The sequence below is a fragment of the Takifugu flavidus genome, chromosome 3 (genome assembly GCF_003711565.1).
Source record: "Takifugu flavidus isolate HTHZ2018 chromosome 3, ASM371156v2, whole genome shotgun sequence".
In the NCBI taxonomy this organism is placed as follows: domain Eukaryota; kingdom Metazoa; phylum Chordata; class Actinopteri; order Tetraodontiformes; family Tetraodontidae; genus Takifugu; species Takifugu flavidus.
This window is the reverse complement of record NC_079522.1, coordinates 3,225,795-3,241,661: the sequence shown is the minus strand read 5'-3', so window position 1 is coordinate 3,241,661 and position 15,867 is coordinate 3,225,795. Positions and strand designations below refer to the sequence as shown.

Below are 15,867 nucleotides of genomic sequence, written 5' to 3'. Positions count from 1 at the left end.
TTCTGACCCTGCTCCAGGTTCTGACCCTGCTCCAGGTTCTGACCCTGCTGCAGGTTCTGACCCTGCTGCAGGTTCTGACTCTGCTCCAGGTTCTGACTCTGCTCCAGGTTCTGACCCTGCTCCAGGTTCTGACCCTGCTGCAGGTTCTGACCCTGCTGCAGGTTCTGACCCTGCTCCAGGTTCTGACCCTGCTCCAGGTTATGACCCTGCTGCAGGTTCTGACCCTGCTCCAGGTTCTGACTCTGCTCCAGGTTTGACCCTGCTCCAGGTTCTGACCCTGCTCCAGGTTCTGACCCTGCAGGTTCTGACCCTGCTGCAGGTTCTGACCTGCTCCAGGTTCTGACCCTGCTGCAGGTTCTGACCTGCTCCAGGTTCTGACTCTGCTCCAGGTTCTGACCCTGCTGCAGGTTCTGACCCTGCTGCAGGTTCTGACTCTGCTCCAGGTTCTGACCTGCTGCAGGTTCTGACCCTGCTCCAGGTTCTGACTCTGCTCCAGGTTCTGACCCTGCTGCAGGTTCTGACCCTGCTCCAGGTTCTGACCCTGCTCCAGGTTCGGACCCTGCTGCAGGTTCTGACCCTGCTCCAGGTTCTGACCCTGCTCCAGGTTCTGACTCTGCTGCAGGTTCTGACCCTGCTGCAGGTTCTGACCCTGCTCCAGGTTCTGACCCTGCTGCAGGTTCTGACCCTGCTCCAGGTTCTGACCCTGCTCCAGGTTCTGACCCTGCTGCAGGTTCTGACCCTGCTCCAGGTTCTGACTCTGCTCCAGGTTCTGACCCTGCTGCAGGTTCTGACCCGCTCCAGGTTCTGACCCTGCTCCAGGTTCTGACCCTGCTCCAGGTTCTGACCCTGCTCCAGGTTCTGACCTGCTGCAGGTTCTGACCCTGCTGCAGGTTCTGACCCTGCTCCAGGTTCTGACTCTGCTCCAGGTTCTGACCCTGCTCCAGGTTCTGACCTGCTGCAGGTTCTGACCCTGCTGCAGGTTCTGACCCTGCTCCAGGTTCTGACTCTGCTCCAGGTTATGACCCTGCTCCAGGTTCTGACCCTGCTCCAGGTTCTGACCCTGCTGCAGGTTCTGACCCTGCTGCAGGTTCTGACTCTGCTCCAGGTTCTGACCCTGCTGCAGGTTCTGACTCTGCTCCAGGTTATGACCCTGCTCCAGGTTCTGACCCTGCTCCAGGTTCGGACCCTGCTGCAGGTTCTGACCCTGCTCCAGGTTCTGACCCTGCTCCAGGTTCTGACCCTGCTCCAGGTTCTGACTCTGCTGCAGGTTCTGACCCTGCTGCAGGTTCTGACCCTGCTCCAGGTTCTGACCCTGCTGCAGGTTCTGACCCTGCTCCAGGTTCTGACCCTGCTGCAGGTTCTGACCCTGCTCCAGGTTCTGACCCTGCTCCAGGTTCTGACCCTGCTGCAGGTTCTGACCCTGCTCCAGGTTCTGACTCTGCTCCAGGTTCTGACCCTACTGCAGGTTCTGACCCTGCTCCAGGTTCTGACTCTGCTCCAGGTTCTGACTCTGCTCCAGGTTCTGACCTGCTGCAGGTTCTGACCCTGCTCCAGGTTCTGACCCTGCTCCAGGTTCGGACCCTGCTGCAGGTTCTGACCCTGCTGCAGGTTATGACCCTGACCCAGCTTTCTGACCCTGCTCAGGTTCTGACTCTGCTGCAGGTTCTGACCCTGCTGCAGGTTCTGACCCTGCTCCAGGTTCTGACCCTGCTGCAGGTTCTGACCCTGCTCCAGGTTCTGACCTGCTGCAGGTTCTGACCCTGCTGCAGGTTCTGACCCTGCTCCAGGTTCTGACCCTGCTGCAGGTTCTGACCCTGCTCCAGGTTCTGACCCTGCTCCAGGTTCTGACCCTGCTGCAGGTTCTGACCCTGCTCCAGGTTTGACCCCACCAGTCTCACACACGCATTCACTGAACCTTTCTTTGTTGGAAAATAAAATATTATTTTTTTTACGTCTTTGTCCGACTCTTTTCTTGCTCAACTAGAATCAAACATTGCGGTAGAAATCCCAGACGTGCGATCGCCATGACGACCCCCCGCTTGGCCATCACGGATCACATGAGTCTGGTTTGTGCCTTGACCTCCGTCGAACCCCTGAGACCGACTCACCAAACCCCTGGGGTTTGATGGAACCCAGGATCAGAACCACTGATCGGGCAGGATGTTCCAGGTTTTTAATCATATTTCAATTCTTTTTCATAAATTTAAAAGGGAATTTAAAGTGCAGCGTTACATGTTAATCTGACATTCGAGGGTGACGCAATACGCTATAATGCGGGCCGCTCACAGCGCCCCAACACACCCCAACCACCCCAAACGCCCCCCGACCACCCCAACACGCCCCGACCACCCCAACAGCCGCGACCACCCCAACCACCCAACAGCCCCGACCACCCCAAAACCAAACCAAAACACGAAGACGACCACACCAAACACGCCCCCCAAACACACCAACACACACAAACACACCCCAACACACCAAAAACCAACAAAAACCCGAACACACCCCAACCACCCCAACAAACCCCGACCACCCCAACACACCCCAACACACCCTGGCCACACCCCAACAAACACCCAACCACCACAAAACAACCCAAAAACACCCCCCTCCCAAAACACACCCATCAACCCAACACACCAACATCATCAGAACACACAACACGCCCACCGACCACCCCAACACGCCCAGACCACCCCAACACACCCCAACAACACACCTGACCACCCCAACACAAACCAAAAAAACCCTGACAAAAAATAAAAAAAAAACAAAAACAAAAAAAAAAAAAAAACCAAAAAACACAAAAAAAAAAAAAAAAGGAAAACCAACACCCAAAAAAAACCAAAAAAACACAAAAAACCCAAAAAAAAAAAAAACACTGAAAAAACAAAAAAAAAAAAAAACAAACAAGACAAACCAAAAACCCGAAAAAAAATGGACAAAAAAAAAAAAAAAAAAAACTAAAAAAAAAACAAAACACAAATGAAAACAAAGAACAAAAACCCAAAAACAAAAAAATGAAAAACAACACAAACAAAACCAAAAAAAAAAAAAAAAAAAAAAAACAACAAAAACACTTGAAAACCAAAAAAACAACCCAAAAAAAAAAAAAACCAAACACAACAAACAAAAAAAAAACCAAACAACAAAAAACAAAAACGGAACCACAAAAAAACACACCAGAACAAAAAAAAAAACACCCAAAACAACCAAAAACAACCCAACACAAAATTGACCACCACAACAAACCTAACACACCACAAAACAACCCATACCACCCACAACCACGCCTTATACCCCAACACAAACAGACAACACCAACACACCCCAACACAAACCGACCACCCCAACAACCACGACAACCCCAACCACCCCAACACGCCCTTACCACCCCAACACGCCCCTACCACCCCAACACGCCCTTACCACCCCAACACACCCTTACCACCCCTACCACCCCAACACGCCCCTACCACCCCAACACCCACGACCACCCCAACACACCCCAAACACACCGACCACCCCACACACCCCACACACACACCCCGACCACCCCAACACACCCCAACACACCCCGACCACCCCAACAAAAACCTACCACCCCAAAACCCCAACACCCAACACCAACACAACCAACCCGACCAACCAACAACAAACCCCGACAACACCAACCAAAACCACCCCACACGCCCTTACCACCCCAACACGCCCTTACACCCCAACACGCCCTTACCACACCAAAACAACCACCTTACCACCCCTACCACACCAAACACGCCCCTACCACCCCAACACGCCCCGACCACCCCAACACACCCCAAAAACACCCCGACCACCCCAACACACCCCAACACACCCAGACCACCCCAAAACCCCCCGGACCACCCCAACACACCACCCACACCCCAACCACCCCAACATGCCCCAACACACCCCGACCACCCCAAACACCCCGACCACCCCGACCACCCCAACACACCCCGACCACCCCAACACACCCCTACCACCCCAACACACCCCGACCACCGTCTGTTTCACAGCAGTCTTTGTGCTGTAATAACAAGAAGTGGCCGCTAGATGGAGGTGTTGTACCGTGTGAGTGTGAGAGCTGTATGGTCGTTTGCTGGTTGTGCTGGTCATACTGGTGACGCTGGGCCTCAGGGTTTACCTTTCTAAAAAATTAATGTTTCTGTGTTTTATAAAACTGACAAATGATATAAATATATGACGTAAACCGATTGATTTTCTCCTGATTCTGATTTCTCCTGTTCTTCAGGAATGTGACCTGTTTGCTTGACAAATGCTCTGTTTCAACTTTTGCTGTTGTCATTTGCAGAGATTTAGTTTTTTTCTTGAGAACAAAAACAAGAAATTTACTTTAATGTTTTTGCGCCGTCTTATTTGTACGTTCCAGAAATAATTATTCATTTAAAAATACCAGAAAGACAAAATCAGTCCCCACCTGAGAGTCCAAAATAAGAGAACAAAGGCTCTGAAGATGTGAGAATACAGCACGAGTATCTGTGGAGCTGAAATAGAACAAAGCCTCGGTGTACCGTGGCGGCTGGAACCCACATCAGTGACCTCCAGCCTCGGTCCTGCAGCGGGACCACAGAAGAAGAGCTGGGACGTCTGAGAACTGCTTCATCAGCAGGAAACTGGGGCGATCATGACAAGAGCAGCCTGACAGTGCAGTATTATTATTGTGGAGTACTATTGTAATACTGTGCAGTATTATTATTGTGGAGTACTATTGTAATACTGTGCAGTATATATTATTGTGGAGTACTATTGTAATACTGTGCAGTATTATTATTGTGGAGTATTATTGTAATACTGTGCAGTATTATTATTGTGGAGTATTATTACTGTGGAGTATTATTATAATAATACTGTGGAGTATTATTACTGTGGAGTACTATTGTAATACTGTGCAGTATATTATTGTGCAGTATTATTACTGTGGAGTATTATTACTGTGGAGTATTAGTATAATAATACTGTGGAGTATTATTATAATAATACTGTGGAGTATTATTACTGTGGAGTACTATTGTAATACTGTGCAGTATTATTACAGTGCAGTATTATTATGGTGGAGTACTACTGTAATACTGTGCAGTATTATTATTGTGCAGTATTATTACTGTGGAGAGTATTATTACTGTGGAGTATTAGTATAATTATACGGTGGAGTATTATTACTGTGCAGTATTATTACTGTGCAGTACTATTACTGTGCAGTATTATTACTGTGCAGTACTCCCCTTTGGTCTGTGCATACTTGTCACCCTATTTTTCTTTGTTCCGTTACCATTAGCAACAACACTGATGGAAATGTTTATTTGTTACTGATGTGTTGGAAGTTTTTAATCATTTCCCTATAAAAGGAAATGACATCATTTCTATTCTGAAGCCATTTTGAAGTTATTCTAATCTCAGCTTTCAGAAACGAGACTAAATAAATGTGTTTGTCTCCTTGAGGCCACCGTAGCATCCAAGCTGCAGCCCCCCCCCCAGTTCAGCCCAGGACTGAGGCTCGCTCACTCGCTCACTCCCTCGCTCACTCACTCACTCGCTCACTCACTCGCTCACTCCCTCGCTCACTCCCTCACTCCCTCGCTCACTCACTCACTCGCTCACTCGCTCACTCCCTCGCTCACTCACTCACTCCCTCGCTCACTCCCTCACTCACTCCCTCACTCACTCACTCCCTCCCTCACTCACTCCCTCCCTCACTCACTCCCTCGCTCGCTCACTCTTATATTGGAGGGTCACTCTGTCACTCTCCATCACTTCTTCTCCTCTTCTTTGGACAAATGGATGATCTGCTTTTTCATCTTCTTCGTCTCCTCCATCCTCTTCCTCAGGTTTCCTGCTGTGGTACAATGTTGGTGACAGGATGAGTCGATGCTAGAGACGATCAGAAAGTTGTCGCGCGTGTGTGTGTGTGTGTGTGTGCGTGTGTGTGTGTGTGTGTGTAGGTCAGACTTATCCAAGGTACTTTTCTTTGTCAACTGGACCGTTTGTCTTCTCTTTGAAAATTTTTCGCCTTCTTCTATGTTTGTGTGTGTTTTGCTTCAAACATTCCACTCGTTAACTTCCGCCATTGTCACCACAGTGAGCGGTGACTTTGCTGGAACGTACGCGCGCACACACACACACAGACACACACACACACACACACACACACTCTGAGGATGCAGGTCTCTATAGCCTGTAACATTGGCGCAGGAGGTGGCAGCGGCATCACTGCGAGTGAACACCTGCAGAAGGAACGGCGGGTGGCGCTGAGCATGACCGCTGCCCTGGTTGGTCAGTCAAAGGTCAGGGCGGAGCCTTCAAAGAGGACCGTGCTGCAAGGCCACGCCCACATGAAGGAGGCCCTTGGCTGTCATGGCAACATGAAGTACAGGTGAGAGGAAGCACGAGATGGTCAAATGACCAGAAAGCATCGGAAAATTCATGTTGTGATTGATCTGTGTGTGCGTGCGTGTGTGTTCATGTGTGTGTGCGTGCGTGTTCATGTGTGTGTGCGTGCGTGTGTGTGTTCATGTGTGTGTGTGTGCGTGTGTGTTCATGTGTGTGTGTGTTCGTGTGTGTGCGTGTGCGTGCGTGTTCGTGTGTGCATGTGAGGGTGCGTGTGTGAGACTGACGTGATGGCCGACCCCCCTCAGGGTCAGGCTCAGAGGTTCTGATTGGATCACATCACTGGATGACCTCATCTCTCAGCGCCATGACAACAGTGTGCCCTAAATCCCTCCCTGGCCTCCAACTAATCATTCAGATTTGTTGTAAGAATCAATTATGAATCAATGTTCCTGGGGGGGGCTGTGGGAGTCTATTGGGAACTGGGCTGAGAAGAGGAGGGTTCTCGGTTCAAGACGTGGTGCAGACAGAACAGGGCGGTGTCGCAACAGGTCCCGGTGACCCTGAAAGGGATGAAGTGGTCAAGGAAAGGAAAGGAAATATCTGAACTACCTCAGGAAGATGCAGTTTTGATCAAAAGTCTTCACTCCATTTATTTACCTTCTGTAGGAATCTTGGGAAATCTGGACTGAGAGTATCCTGCCTGGGACTGGGTGAGAACACACACACACACACACACACACACACACACAACACACACACACACACACACACACACACACACTCTCTCACTGGCTCACACACGCAAACACACACAAATTAGTATTGTTCTTTTATTGTCTTTCCAGGAACATGGGTGACATTTGGTTCTCAAATCTCGGATGAGGTAGAGAGAGAGAGAGAAATATTGAAAAAATATTCCATTTTCAAGCAATGGTCACCACCTGTGTGTGTGTGTGTGTGTTGTGTGTGTGTGTGTGTGTAGATGGCAGAGAGTGTGGTGACAGTGGCGTACGACAATGGAGTGAACTTGTTTGACACAGCAGAAGTTTACGCCTCAGGAAGGTACAGTAAAATCAGTTTAATCTACATGGGCGTGGTGGAGAGTGGGCGTGGCAGTGAGTGGTGGAGTGGGCGTGGCGTCGAATGGTGGAGTGGCGTGGCAGTGAGTGGTGGAGTGGGCGTGGCAGTGAGGTGGAGTGGGCGTGGCATCGAGCGATGGAGTGGGTGTGGCATCGAGTGGTGGAGTGGGCGTGGCAGTGCGTGTTAGAGTGGGCGTGGCATCGAATGGTGGAGTGGGCGTGACATCGATTGGTGGAGTGGGCGTGGCAGTGAGTGGTGGAGTGGGTGTGACTGTCGCTGTGTCCGACTCCACCCACTCGTTCCCTGTTCACTCCTCACTACATGGGGGACATGGATTGAGTGAACTGTAGCTCACTCAATTTAAAGTTAGTATTCGGACAACGGCGTCATTCACGGCGCACGTAAAGTGACGTCATGGTGTCGCATAATAATTACGAACCGGTCGCCGGGAAAAGAGGACAGGTCCATTTAATTATTTTAACCCATCAGAAATACATTCAGCGGTCATTTTATGAAGATGCAATATTTTACCCTATAATTAACTTTATATAATCAAATGAAATATTAATGTCAATAATAATACAGTAATAATTACTTATTACCTAAAATAATTAGTGTCCCTTGACATTTTCAAGCCAAGACGTGATGGAACATTCTCTAGTCATATTCCGTTGTAGTGAAAACATTTAATAAAGCAATTTTTCATCAAAAAATGGATCCAGAGCTACTTTTCATCTTTGTAAATATTCTTTTACTGAGATTCTGTCGCCTGGTGAGGAACAGACGATTCCGAAGAACAATTTTGGGGGGGGGGGGGGGGGGGATCAGTGAAGATTGATTGATTGATTTTTTTTACATTTATGTTGTAATATTTTAAGATGATCATATTGTACCCCTACTGAAAAAAATTGTAAACTACACCTTGATTTCTTATTTCCCAAAAAATTCAAACCACAGTGGAAATTACGTTAAAAAATCCCAGGATACATTTCCGAGTCAGGGTGCATCGGTTGTACACTACTTTTCGCAGTGCATTGTGGGATACACTGAGTACTACATAGGGTACAGCGATGCTCACTAAGAATTTGGACACTATAAATGGCGTCCACACTACTGAGGGTACTATGTAGGGTATAGGGGGTGGTTTAGGACACAGCAAGTGAGTGGTGGAGTGGGCGTGACAGTGAGTGGTGGAGTGGGCGGGGCCAATAATAATGAAACCGTCAAAAATGTACTTAAAACTCCTGTTTCTCCTGCTGTGTTCAGGGCAGAGAGCACTCTGGGAAACATTCTGAAGAAGAAAAGATGGAGGTAAACATCTCCTCCACAACGTTCTCTCCTGAACAAATCCTTTCAGGACTTTTGAGATGGAAACATCTAATAAAACAACTGCAATCCAAAGTCCTCCCTGTAATGAATTGCTAAGTGAGGCATCAGAGGACGTACAGGTCAGCACTCATCTCCTGTCTCCCTTCACACCAGGAGGTCCAGCTATGTGGTGACGACCAAGATCTACTGGGGAGGACAGTGAGTGATCGTCACACCAGCTGCATCAATCTCTGTTAATTTATTATGAAGACTTCAGGGTGAAGTGTGTGTTTACAGGGCAGAGACAGAGCATGGATTATCACGGAAGCACATCACTGAGGGTAAATGTTTTGGTTTTTAAACTTGTCTTTAGTTTTAGCAGGATTATTTTCACAGGGGTGGGCATCGAGGGCCGGATCCAAGCCAGACTTTCTGTCCTACAGGTAAACACCTTCACCTGGGGCTCCATTTACCTTGGTGAAAGCGGTTTCTCCCTGGTAGGATGCAAATCCCGGCTTGGATTCAAGGCTTCAGGAGGCTCAAGACTGGATTAAAACACACACACACACACACACACACTGTGCTATGATCAGTTGTCCTGCTAACATCTCTGCTGACTTAAATCACCAGCTAAGATGCTAAAAGCTAAATTTAGAATCTAATAAAACAGCTGCTCACAAACATCAAAGACTGTGGGATCTGGGTCAACATCTGGACTACAAGTCATGAAGGGACCTGTCATGGTCAACCTGATGTGTCTGCAGTTCTATCAGAAGTCAAAGAGTCGTGTGTGTGTGTGTGTGTGCGTGTGTGTGTGTGTGTCATAGGACTTTGTGGATCTCTCTCCAGATTACAGCTTGATTATGTCGACATTGTCTTCACCAATAGGAGTGACGTCAATGCGCCAATGGAGGGTGAGACACACGCACGCACGCACACACACACACACACACGCACGCACGCTCTGCACTTCCTGTCTGTGTGTTACCAGAGGTGGTCCGGGCCATGACCTGTGTGATTGATGAGGGCTTGGCGATGTACTGGGGAACCTCCCGTTGGAAGGCTGCAGAGATCATGGTTGGTGAAACACAGAGCTCCAGGAGGAGAACCTCAGGAGAACCTCAGGAGAACCTCAGGAGAACCTCAGGAGAACCTCAGGAGAACCTCAGGAGAACCTCAGTCTTCGGTCTGTCTGTGTCTCAGGAGGCGTACTCTGTCGCACGGCACTTCAATCTGGTTCCTCCGGTGTGTGAACAGGCCGAGTACCATTACTTCCAACGGGACAAAGTGGAACTTCACCTTCCAGAGCTGTACCACAAAATAGGTACAAACACACCTCTACCACAGGATAGGTACAAACACACACCTCTACCACAGGTTAGGTACAAACACACACCTCTACCACAGGTTAGGTACAAACACACACCTCTACCACAGGTTAGGTACAAACACACACACCTCTACACAGGTTAGGTACAAACACCACACCTCTACCACAAAATAGGTACAACACACACCTCTACCACAAAATAGGTACAAAACACACACCTCTACCACAGGATAGGTACAAACACACACCTCTACCACAGGTTAGGTACAAACACACACCTCTACCACAGGATAGGTACAAACACACACCTCTACCACAGGATAGGTACAACACACACCTGTACCACAGGATAGATACAAACACACACCTCTACCACAGGTTAGGTACAAACACACACCTGTACCACAGGATAGATACAAACACACACCTCTACCACAGGTTAGGTACAAACACACACCTCTACCACAGGATAGATACAAACACACATCTCTACCACAGGATAGGTACAAACACACACCTCTACCACAGGATAGATACAAACACACACCTCTACCACAGGTTAGGTACAAACACACCTCTACAACAAAATAGGTACAAACACACACCTCTACCACAGGTTAGGTACAAACACACCTCTACCACAAAATAGGTACAAACACACACCTGTACCACAGGATAGGTACAAACACACCTCTACAACAAAATAGGTACAAACACACACCTCTACCACAGGTTAGGTACAAACACACCTCTACAACAAAATAGGTACAAACACACACCTCTACCACAGGTTAGGTACAAACACACCTCTACAACAAAATAGGTACAAACACACACCTCTACCACAGGTTAGGTACAAACACACACCTGTACCACAGGATAGATACAAAAACACACCTCTACCACAGGTTAGGTACAAACACACACCTGTACCACAGGATAGATACAAACACACACCTCTACCACAGGTTAGGTACAAACACACACCTCTACCACAGGATAGATACAAACACACACCTCTACCACAGGATAGATACAAACACACACCTCTACCACAGGATAGATACAAACACACACCTCTACCACAGGATAGATACAAACACACACCTCTACCACAGGATAGGTACAAACACACACCTCTACCACAGGTAGGTACAAACACACATCTCTACCACAGGATAGGTACAAACACACACCTCTACCACAGGATAGGTACAAACACACACCTCTACCACAGGTTAGGTACAAACACACACCTCTACCACAGGTTAGGTACAAACACACACCTCTACCACAGGTTAGGTACAAACACACACCTCTACCACAGGTTAGGTACAAACACACACCTCTACCACAGGTTAGGTACAAACACACACCTGTATTCCTGCTCTAAATACAGACGTGTCCAGTGTTCAGGGCACTCTGCACTGTTACCCCTCAGGTGTTGGAGCCATGACCTGGTCTCCACTAGCCTCTGGCCTGCTAACTGGAAAATACCACAAGGGGGTCCCAGACAGCTCCAGAGCAGCCATGAAGGTCCACACACACACACACGCACACACAAACACAAACACACACACACCAATATGTGCATGTGTGTATTTCAGGGTTACTCGTGGCTGAAGGAGCGCCTCCACAGTGATGAGGGAAAACAGCAGCTCAGTAAAGTCAAAGAGCTCCACCTGCTGGCTGAGAGGCTGAAGTGCACCGCACCGCAGCTGGCCATTGGTACAGCGCCACTTCCTGTTTCCGAGGCTGAAATGGATCCAGTCTGACACATTACTATTCAAAAATGGTGATTCCTTGTCCCTGAACATGTGACGATGTCACACCCTCTGTCTCTCAGCATGGTGTCTCCGTAGTGAAGGTGTGAGTTCGGTTCTGCTGGGCGTCTCCAACAAAGAACAACTGATGGAGAACCTCGGCTCAATCGGGGTATGAAGAGACAATCAGGAACTGTCCATGTGTCTTCCTGTTCCATCTGCTGACTTCCTGTGTGTATCCTCCAGGTGCTCACACAGTTGACTCCGCCTCTCATTGCAGAGATGGATGCGTTGCTGGGCAACAAACCGAGAGGTCACAAAAAAGCGACGAGGAGCTGAGGAGCTTGAGCTGCCTTTAGCAGGATGCATGTGTCATGATGCTGAGGCTTGTGTGGGCCCAACTTCAGCCTTGTCACTCACATAAACTGGAACAATTTAAATATTATTAGATTATGATTACTCCACCTTTATTTTGATATGAAACCTCCTGTTGCTGGATCCATTGTACAATAGCAACGCTAACGCTAAAATGCATGTTGTATTTCTTTTTTGTTTATTTATGTGGTGTATTGATTACCAACCACATAGATAGTATTGAAACTGTTATTTGGACTGTGGGATCTAGGTTATCCATTCCGATGGGAGCTCCGTGAGAGTTGTATATAGCGCGCGTGTGCATTGCACTTCGCACCCGGTAGTTGATTGAATAAACGAAGAAGCAGCACGTCGGTGTCCTGTCTAGTCAATGCATATCAATTTGCATCTGCATAATTTCCGATTGCATGTTCGAGTACTGAGGGCCAGTCAGTTTTCTCCTGAGTGCAAGTTTGGAACCTTTAAACAATGAAAAAATACATGATAAATGAGAGAATATAAACGAAAACTGATTCTGACAGATTAAACCCGTAAAACATTCACGATAATCTAGAGTTTCAATCAACATTCATTCAACTTCCTGTGATGATTAAAAATGGAAAGTTCTAATCTAAGGGTTTATATTATATAGGGTCTGCTGGGAACACCTGGCAGAGTCTTCTGTCAGAAGGAGCTTCAACTCACGCCTCCGGGAGAGCTTTGACCATGTCCCGGGGGAGGCGGCTGACCGGTGCTGTGGCCGCAAGGTGGTTGGTGCCTGTCGTGGCTCCAATGCCTGAACCCGCTGGTGGACACCAGTGGTGAGGGATGCTGTCAGGCTGAAGAAGGAGTGGTATCGGGCCTTACTGGCCTGTGGGACTCCTGAGGCAGCAGATAGGCACCGGCAGGCCAAGCGGAGTGCAGCTACGGCGGTTGAGAGGGAAAGACCCGGGCATGGGAAGAGTTCGGTGAGGCCATGAGAACGACTTTCGGACGGCCTCGAAAAGATTCTGGACCATCATCCATGTTGTGGACCGGTGGAAGGAATACTTCGAGGACCTCCTCAATCCTACCAAGGCGCCTTCCAGTGAGGAAGTAGGGCCTGGGGACCTGGGGACAGGCTCTCATATCTCCGGGGCTGAAGTTGCCGAGGTTGTCAAAAAATTCCTCCTTGCCAAGGCCCCGGGGGTGGATGAGATCCGCCCGGAGTTCCTTAAGGCTCTGGATGTTGTAGGGCTGTCGTGGTTGACTCGACTCTGCAACATTGCGTGGACATCGGGGGCGGTGCCGCTGGATTGGCAGACCGGGGTGGTAGTCCCTCTATTTAAGAAGGGGGACCAGAGGGTGTGTTCCAACTATAGGGGGACCACACTCCTCAGCCTCCCTGGTAAGGTCTATTCAGGGGTACTGGAGAGGAGGGTCCACCGGATAGTCGAACCTCGGACTCAGGAGGAGCAATGTGGTTTTCGTCCTGGGCGTGGAACAGTGGACCAGCTCTACACCCTCAGCAGGGTCTTCGAGGGTGCATGGGAGTTTGCCCAACCAGTCCACATGTGTTTTGTGGACTTGGAGAAGGCATTCGACCGTGTCCCTCGGGGGGTCCTGTGGGGGGTCCTCCGAGAGTATGGGGTGCCGGGCCCCCTGATACGGGCCGCCCGCTCCCTGTACGATCGGTGCCAGAGTTTGGTCCGCAGTGCTGCAGTAAGTTGAACTCGTTTCCAGTGAGGGTTGGTCTCCGCCAGGGCTGCCCTGTGTCACCGATTCTGTTCATAACTTTTATGGACAGAATTTCTAGGTGCAGTCATGGTGTTGAGGGGATCCGGTTTGGAGACCTCAGGATCGGGTCTCTGCTATTTGCAGATGATGTGGTCCTGTTGGCGTCATCGGCCCGTGACCTCCAACTATCACTGGATCGGTTCGCCGCCGCATGTGAAGCGGCTGGGATGGAAATCAGCACCTCCAAATCCGAGGCCATGGTTCTCAGCCGGAAAAAGGTGGAGTGCCTTCTCCGGGTAAAGGAGGAGATCCTGCCACAAGTGGAGGAGTTTAAGTACCTCGGGGTCTTGTTCACGAGTGAGGGAAGAATGGAGCGGGAGATCGACAGGCGGATCGGTGCGGCGTCCACAGTAATGCGGACTCTGCGCCGGTCCGTCGTGGTGAAGAGAGAGCTGAGCCGAAAGGCGAAGCTCTCGATTTACCGGTCGATCTTCGTTCCTACCCTCACCTATGGTCATGAGCTTTGGGTCATGACCGAAAGAACAAGATCACGGGTACAAGCGGCCGAAATGAGCTTCCTCCGTAGGGTGGCTGGGCCCCTCCCTTAGAGATAGGGTGAGAAGCTCTGCCATCCAGGAGGAGCTCGGAGTAGAGCCGCTGCTCCTCTGCGTTGAGAGGAGCCAGATGGGGTGGCTTGGGCATCTAGTTAGGATGCCCCCTGGACGCCTCCCTGGTGACGTGTTCAGGGCATGTCCCTCCGGTAGGAGGCCCCCGGGAAGACCCAGGACACGTTGGAGAGACTATGTCTCTTGACTGGTCTGGGAACGCCTGGGGATCCCTCCGGATGAGCTGGAAGAGGTAGCTGGGGAGAGGGAAGTCTGGGCCTCTCTGCTGAGGCTGCTGCCCCCGTGACCCGACCCCGGATAAGCGGTAGAGGATGGATGGATGGATGGATGGATGGATGATGGATGGATGGATGGATGGATGGATGGATGGATGGATGGATGGGTTTATATTTAGAACAAATACAAGTTTCCGTCCTTCCGCGCTGATGTTTCAGAATAAAAGCACCGCCAGAGCAGTACATTTACAGTAGCTCCATAGGTATATTTACCACAGAATACACACCTATATTTTATAAACTGCAGTGGTAGTATAAAAGTATATATTTACACTATGCATTTTCAGATATGTTGCACTTGCTTTTATAAAACCCAGTAGAAGAAAAACATCAATATTTTATGAATGTACTTCCTCTAGATTGTGATTTCCAACTTTAGATGTGTTGTTCTCTTACAGTTTGCTTTGTCTTGGGGAAATTATTCAAATAACGAATGAAAGAATGAATTCATGAATGAATGTCTTTTTTACATGCCTCTGGGTTGATTCATATGAGCATACAAAGGATTTAACACTGGATTTAATTTCAGTTTCTCTGTAAAACTGCAGAATATGTAAATATGTGACTAAATTATGTCGTGTACCAGTTTTGAGTGATGTATAATTAAAGATATTCTGCCAGCTGGATGTTAATTTGTGCTGATCTTCATCCTATCATTGCTTTACAACAGCTACACCAGACTTTCTCCTGCCTCTTGATGTCTTCGTGTGTCTGTTTGCAGTCATTTGGTATTTATGTGGTTTTTATTGGGCTTTGTGATACGTGGACCGTGTTGCCTTCTAGTGACGTAGAAAACAAGAGAAGTACACACAGCTGATTCATTTTATAGCAACACAATCCGACTGTTTTCCCATCTACAAATATTATTAATACCTGATTGGACATCTTTCATTTTTGAGATTTAAACTCTCGGGGAAAGGCGGATATTTTCAAATCCATAAATTTAAAATGTCACTTTGACCAGAGATCTCAAATTCACGAGCTTTTGTTGAGACATTGAATGCGCGCTCAGACTCGCCTCTCCTGATTGGTCAGCTAAT

The 15,867-nt window shown here is 48.7% G+C and overlaps 1 protein-coding gene across 3 annotated transcripts; it reads left to right on the top strand.

The window, feature by feature from the left end:
- Positions 1-5,554: 5,554 nt before the first annotated feature.
- Positions 5,555-12,580, top strand: LOC130523062 (voltage-gated potassium channel subunit beta-2-like). Of its 3 annotated transcripts, none has more exons than XM_057028023.1 (14): positions 5,555-6,418; positions 7,042-7,085; positions 7,221-7,258; positions 7,358-7,437; positions 8,722-8,766; positions 8,938-8,982; positions 9,061-9,104; positions 9,591-9,677; positions 9,755-9,840; positions 9,967-10,087; positions 11,493-11,629; positions 11,701-11,821; positions 11,940-12,028; positions 12,137-12,580. In XM_057028023.1, exons 1-14 carry the CDS (start codon positions 6,204-6,206, stop codon positions 12,278-12,280), a joined length of 1,296 nt encoding a protein of 431 aa, XP_056884003.1. In that variant the 5' UTR covers positions 5,555-6,203; the 3' UTR covers positions 12,281-12,580. The 3 variants fall into 3 exon arrangements, with proteins under 3 accessions (XP_056884003.1, XP_056884004.1, XP_056884005.1); XM_057028024.1 differs by having other exon boundaries at positions 5,558-6,418; positions 11,535-11,629; XM_057028025.1 differs by having other exon boundaries at positions 5,561-6,418; positions 11,535-11,629; positions 12,103-12,580.
- Positions 12,581-15,867: the final 3,287 nt, after the last annotated feature.

Excerpts from the sequence above, each read along its gene's own strand:
- LOC130523062 (XM_057028023.1), top strand. The coding sequence starts at position 6,204 with ATGCAGGTCTCTATAGCCTGTAACATTGGCGCAGGAGGTGGCAGCGGC. Across the intron at positions 9,678-9,754 it reads CGTCAATGCGCCAATGGAGG|AGGTGGTCCGGGCCATGACC; the intron begins GTGAGACACACG and ends GTGTGTTACCAG. Across the intron at positions 12,029-12,136 it reads AGAACCTCGGCTCAATCGGG|AGATGGATGCGTTGCTGGGC; the intron begins GTATGAAGAGAC and ends CTCTCATTGCAG.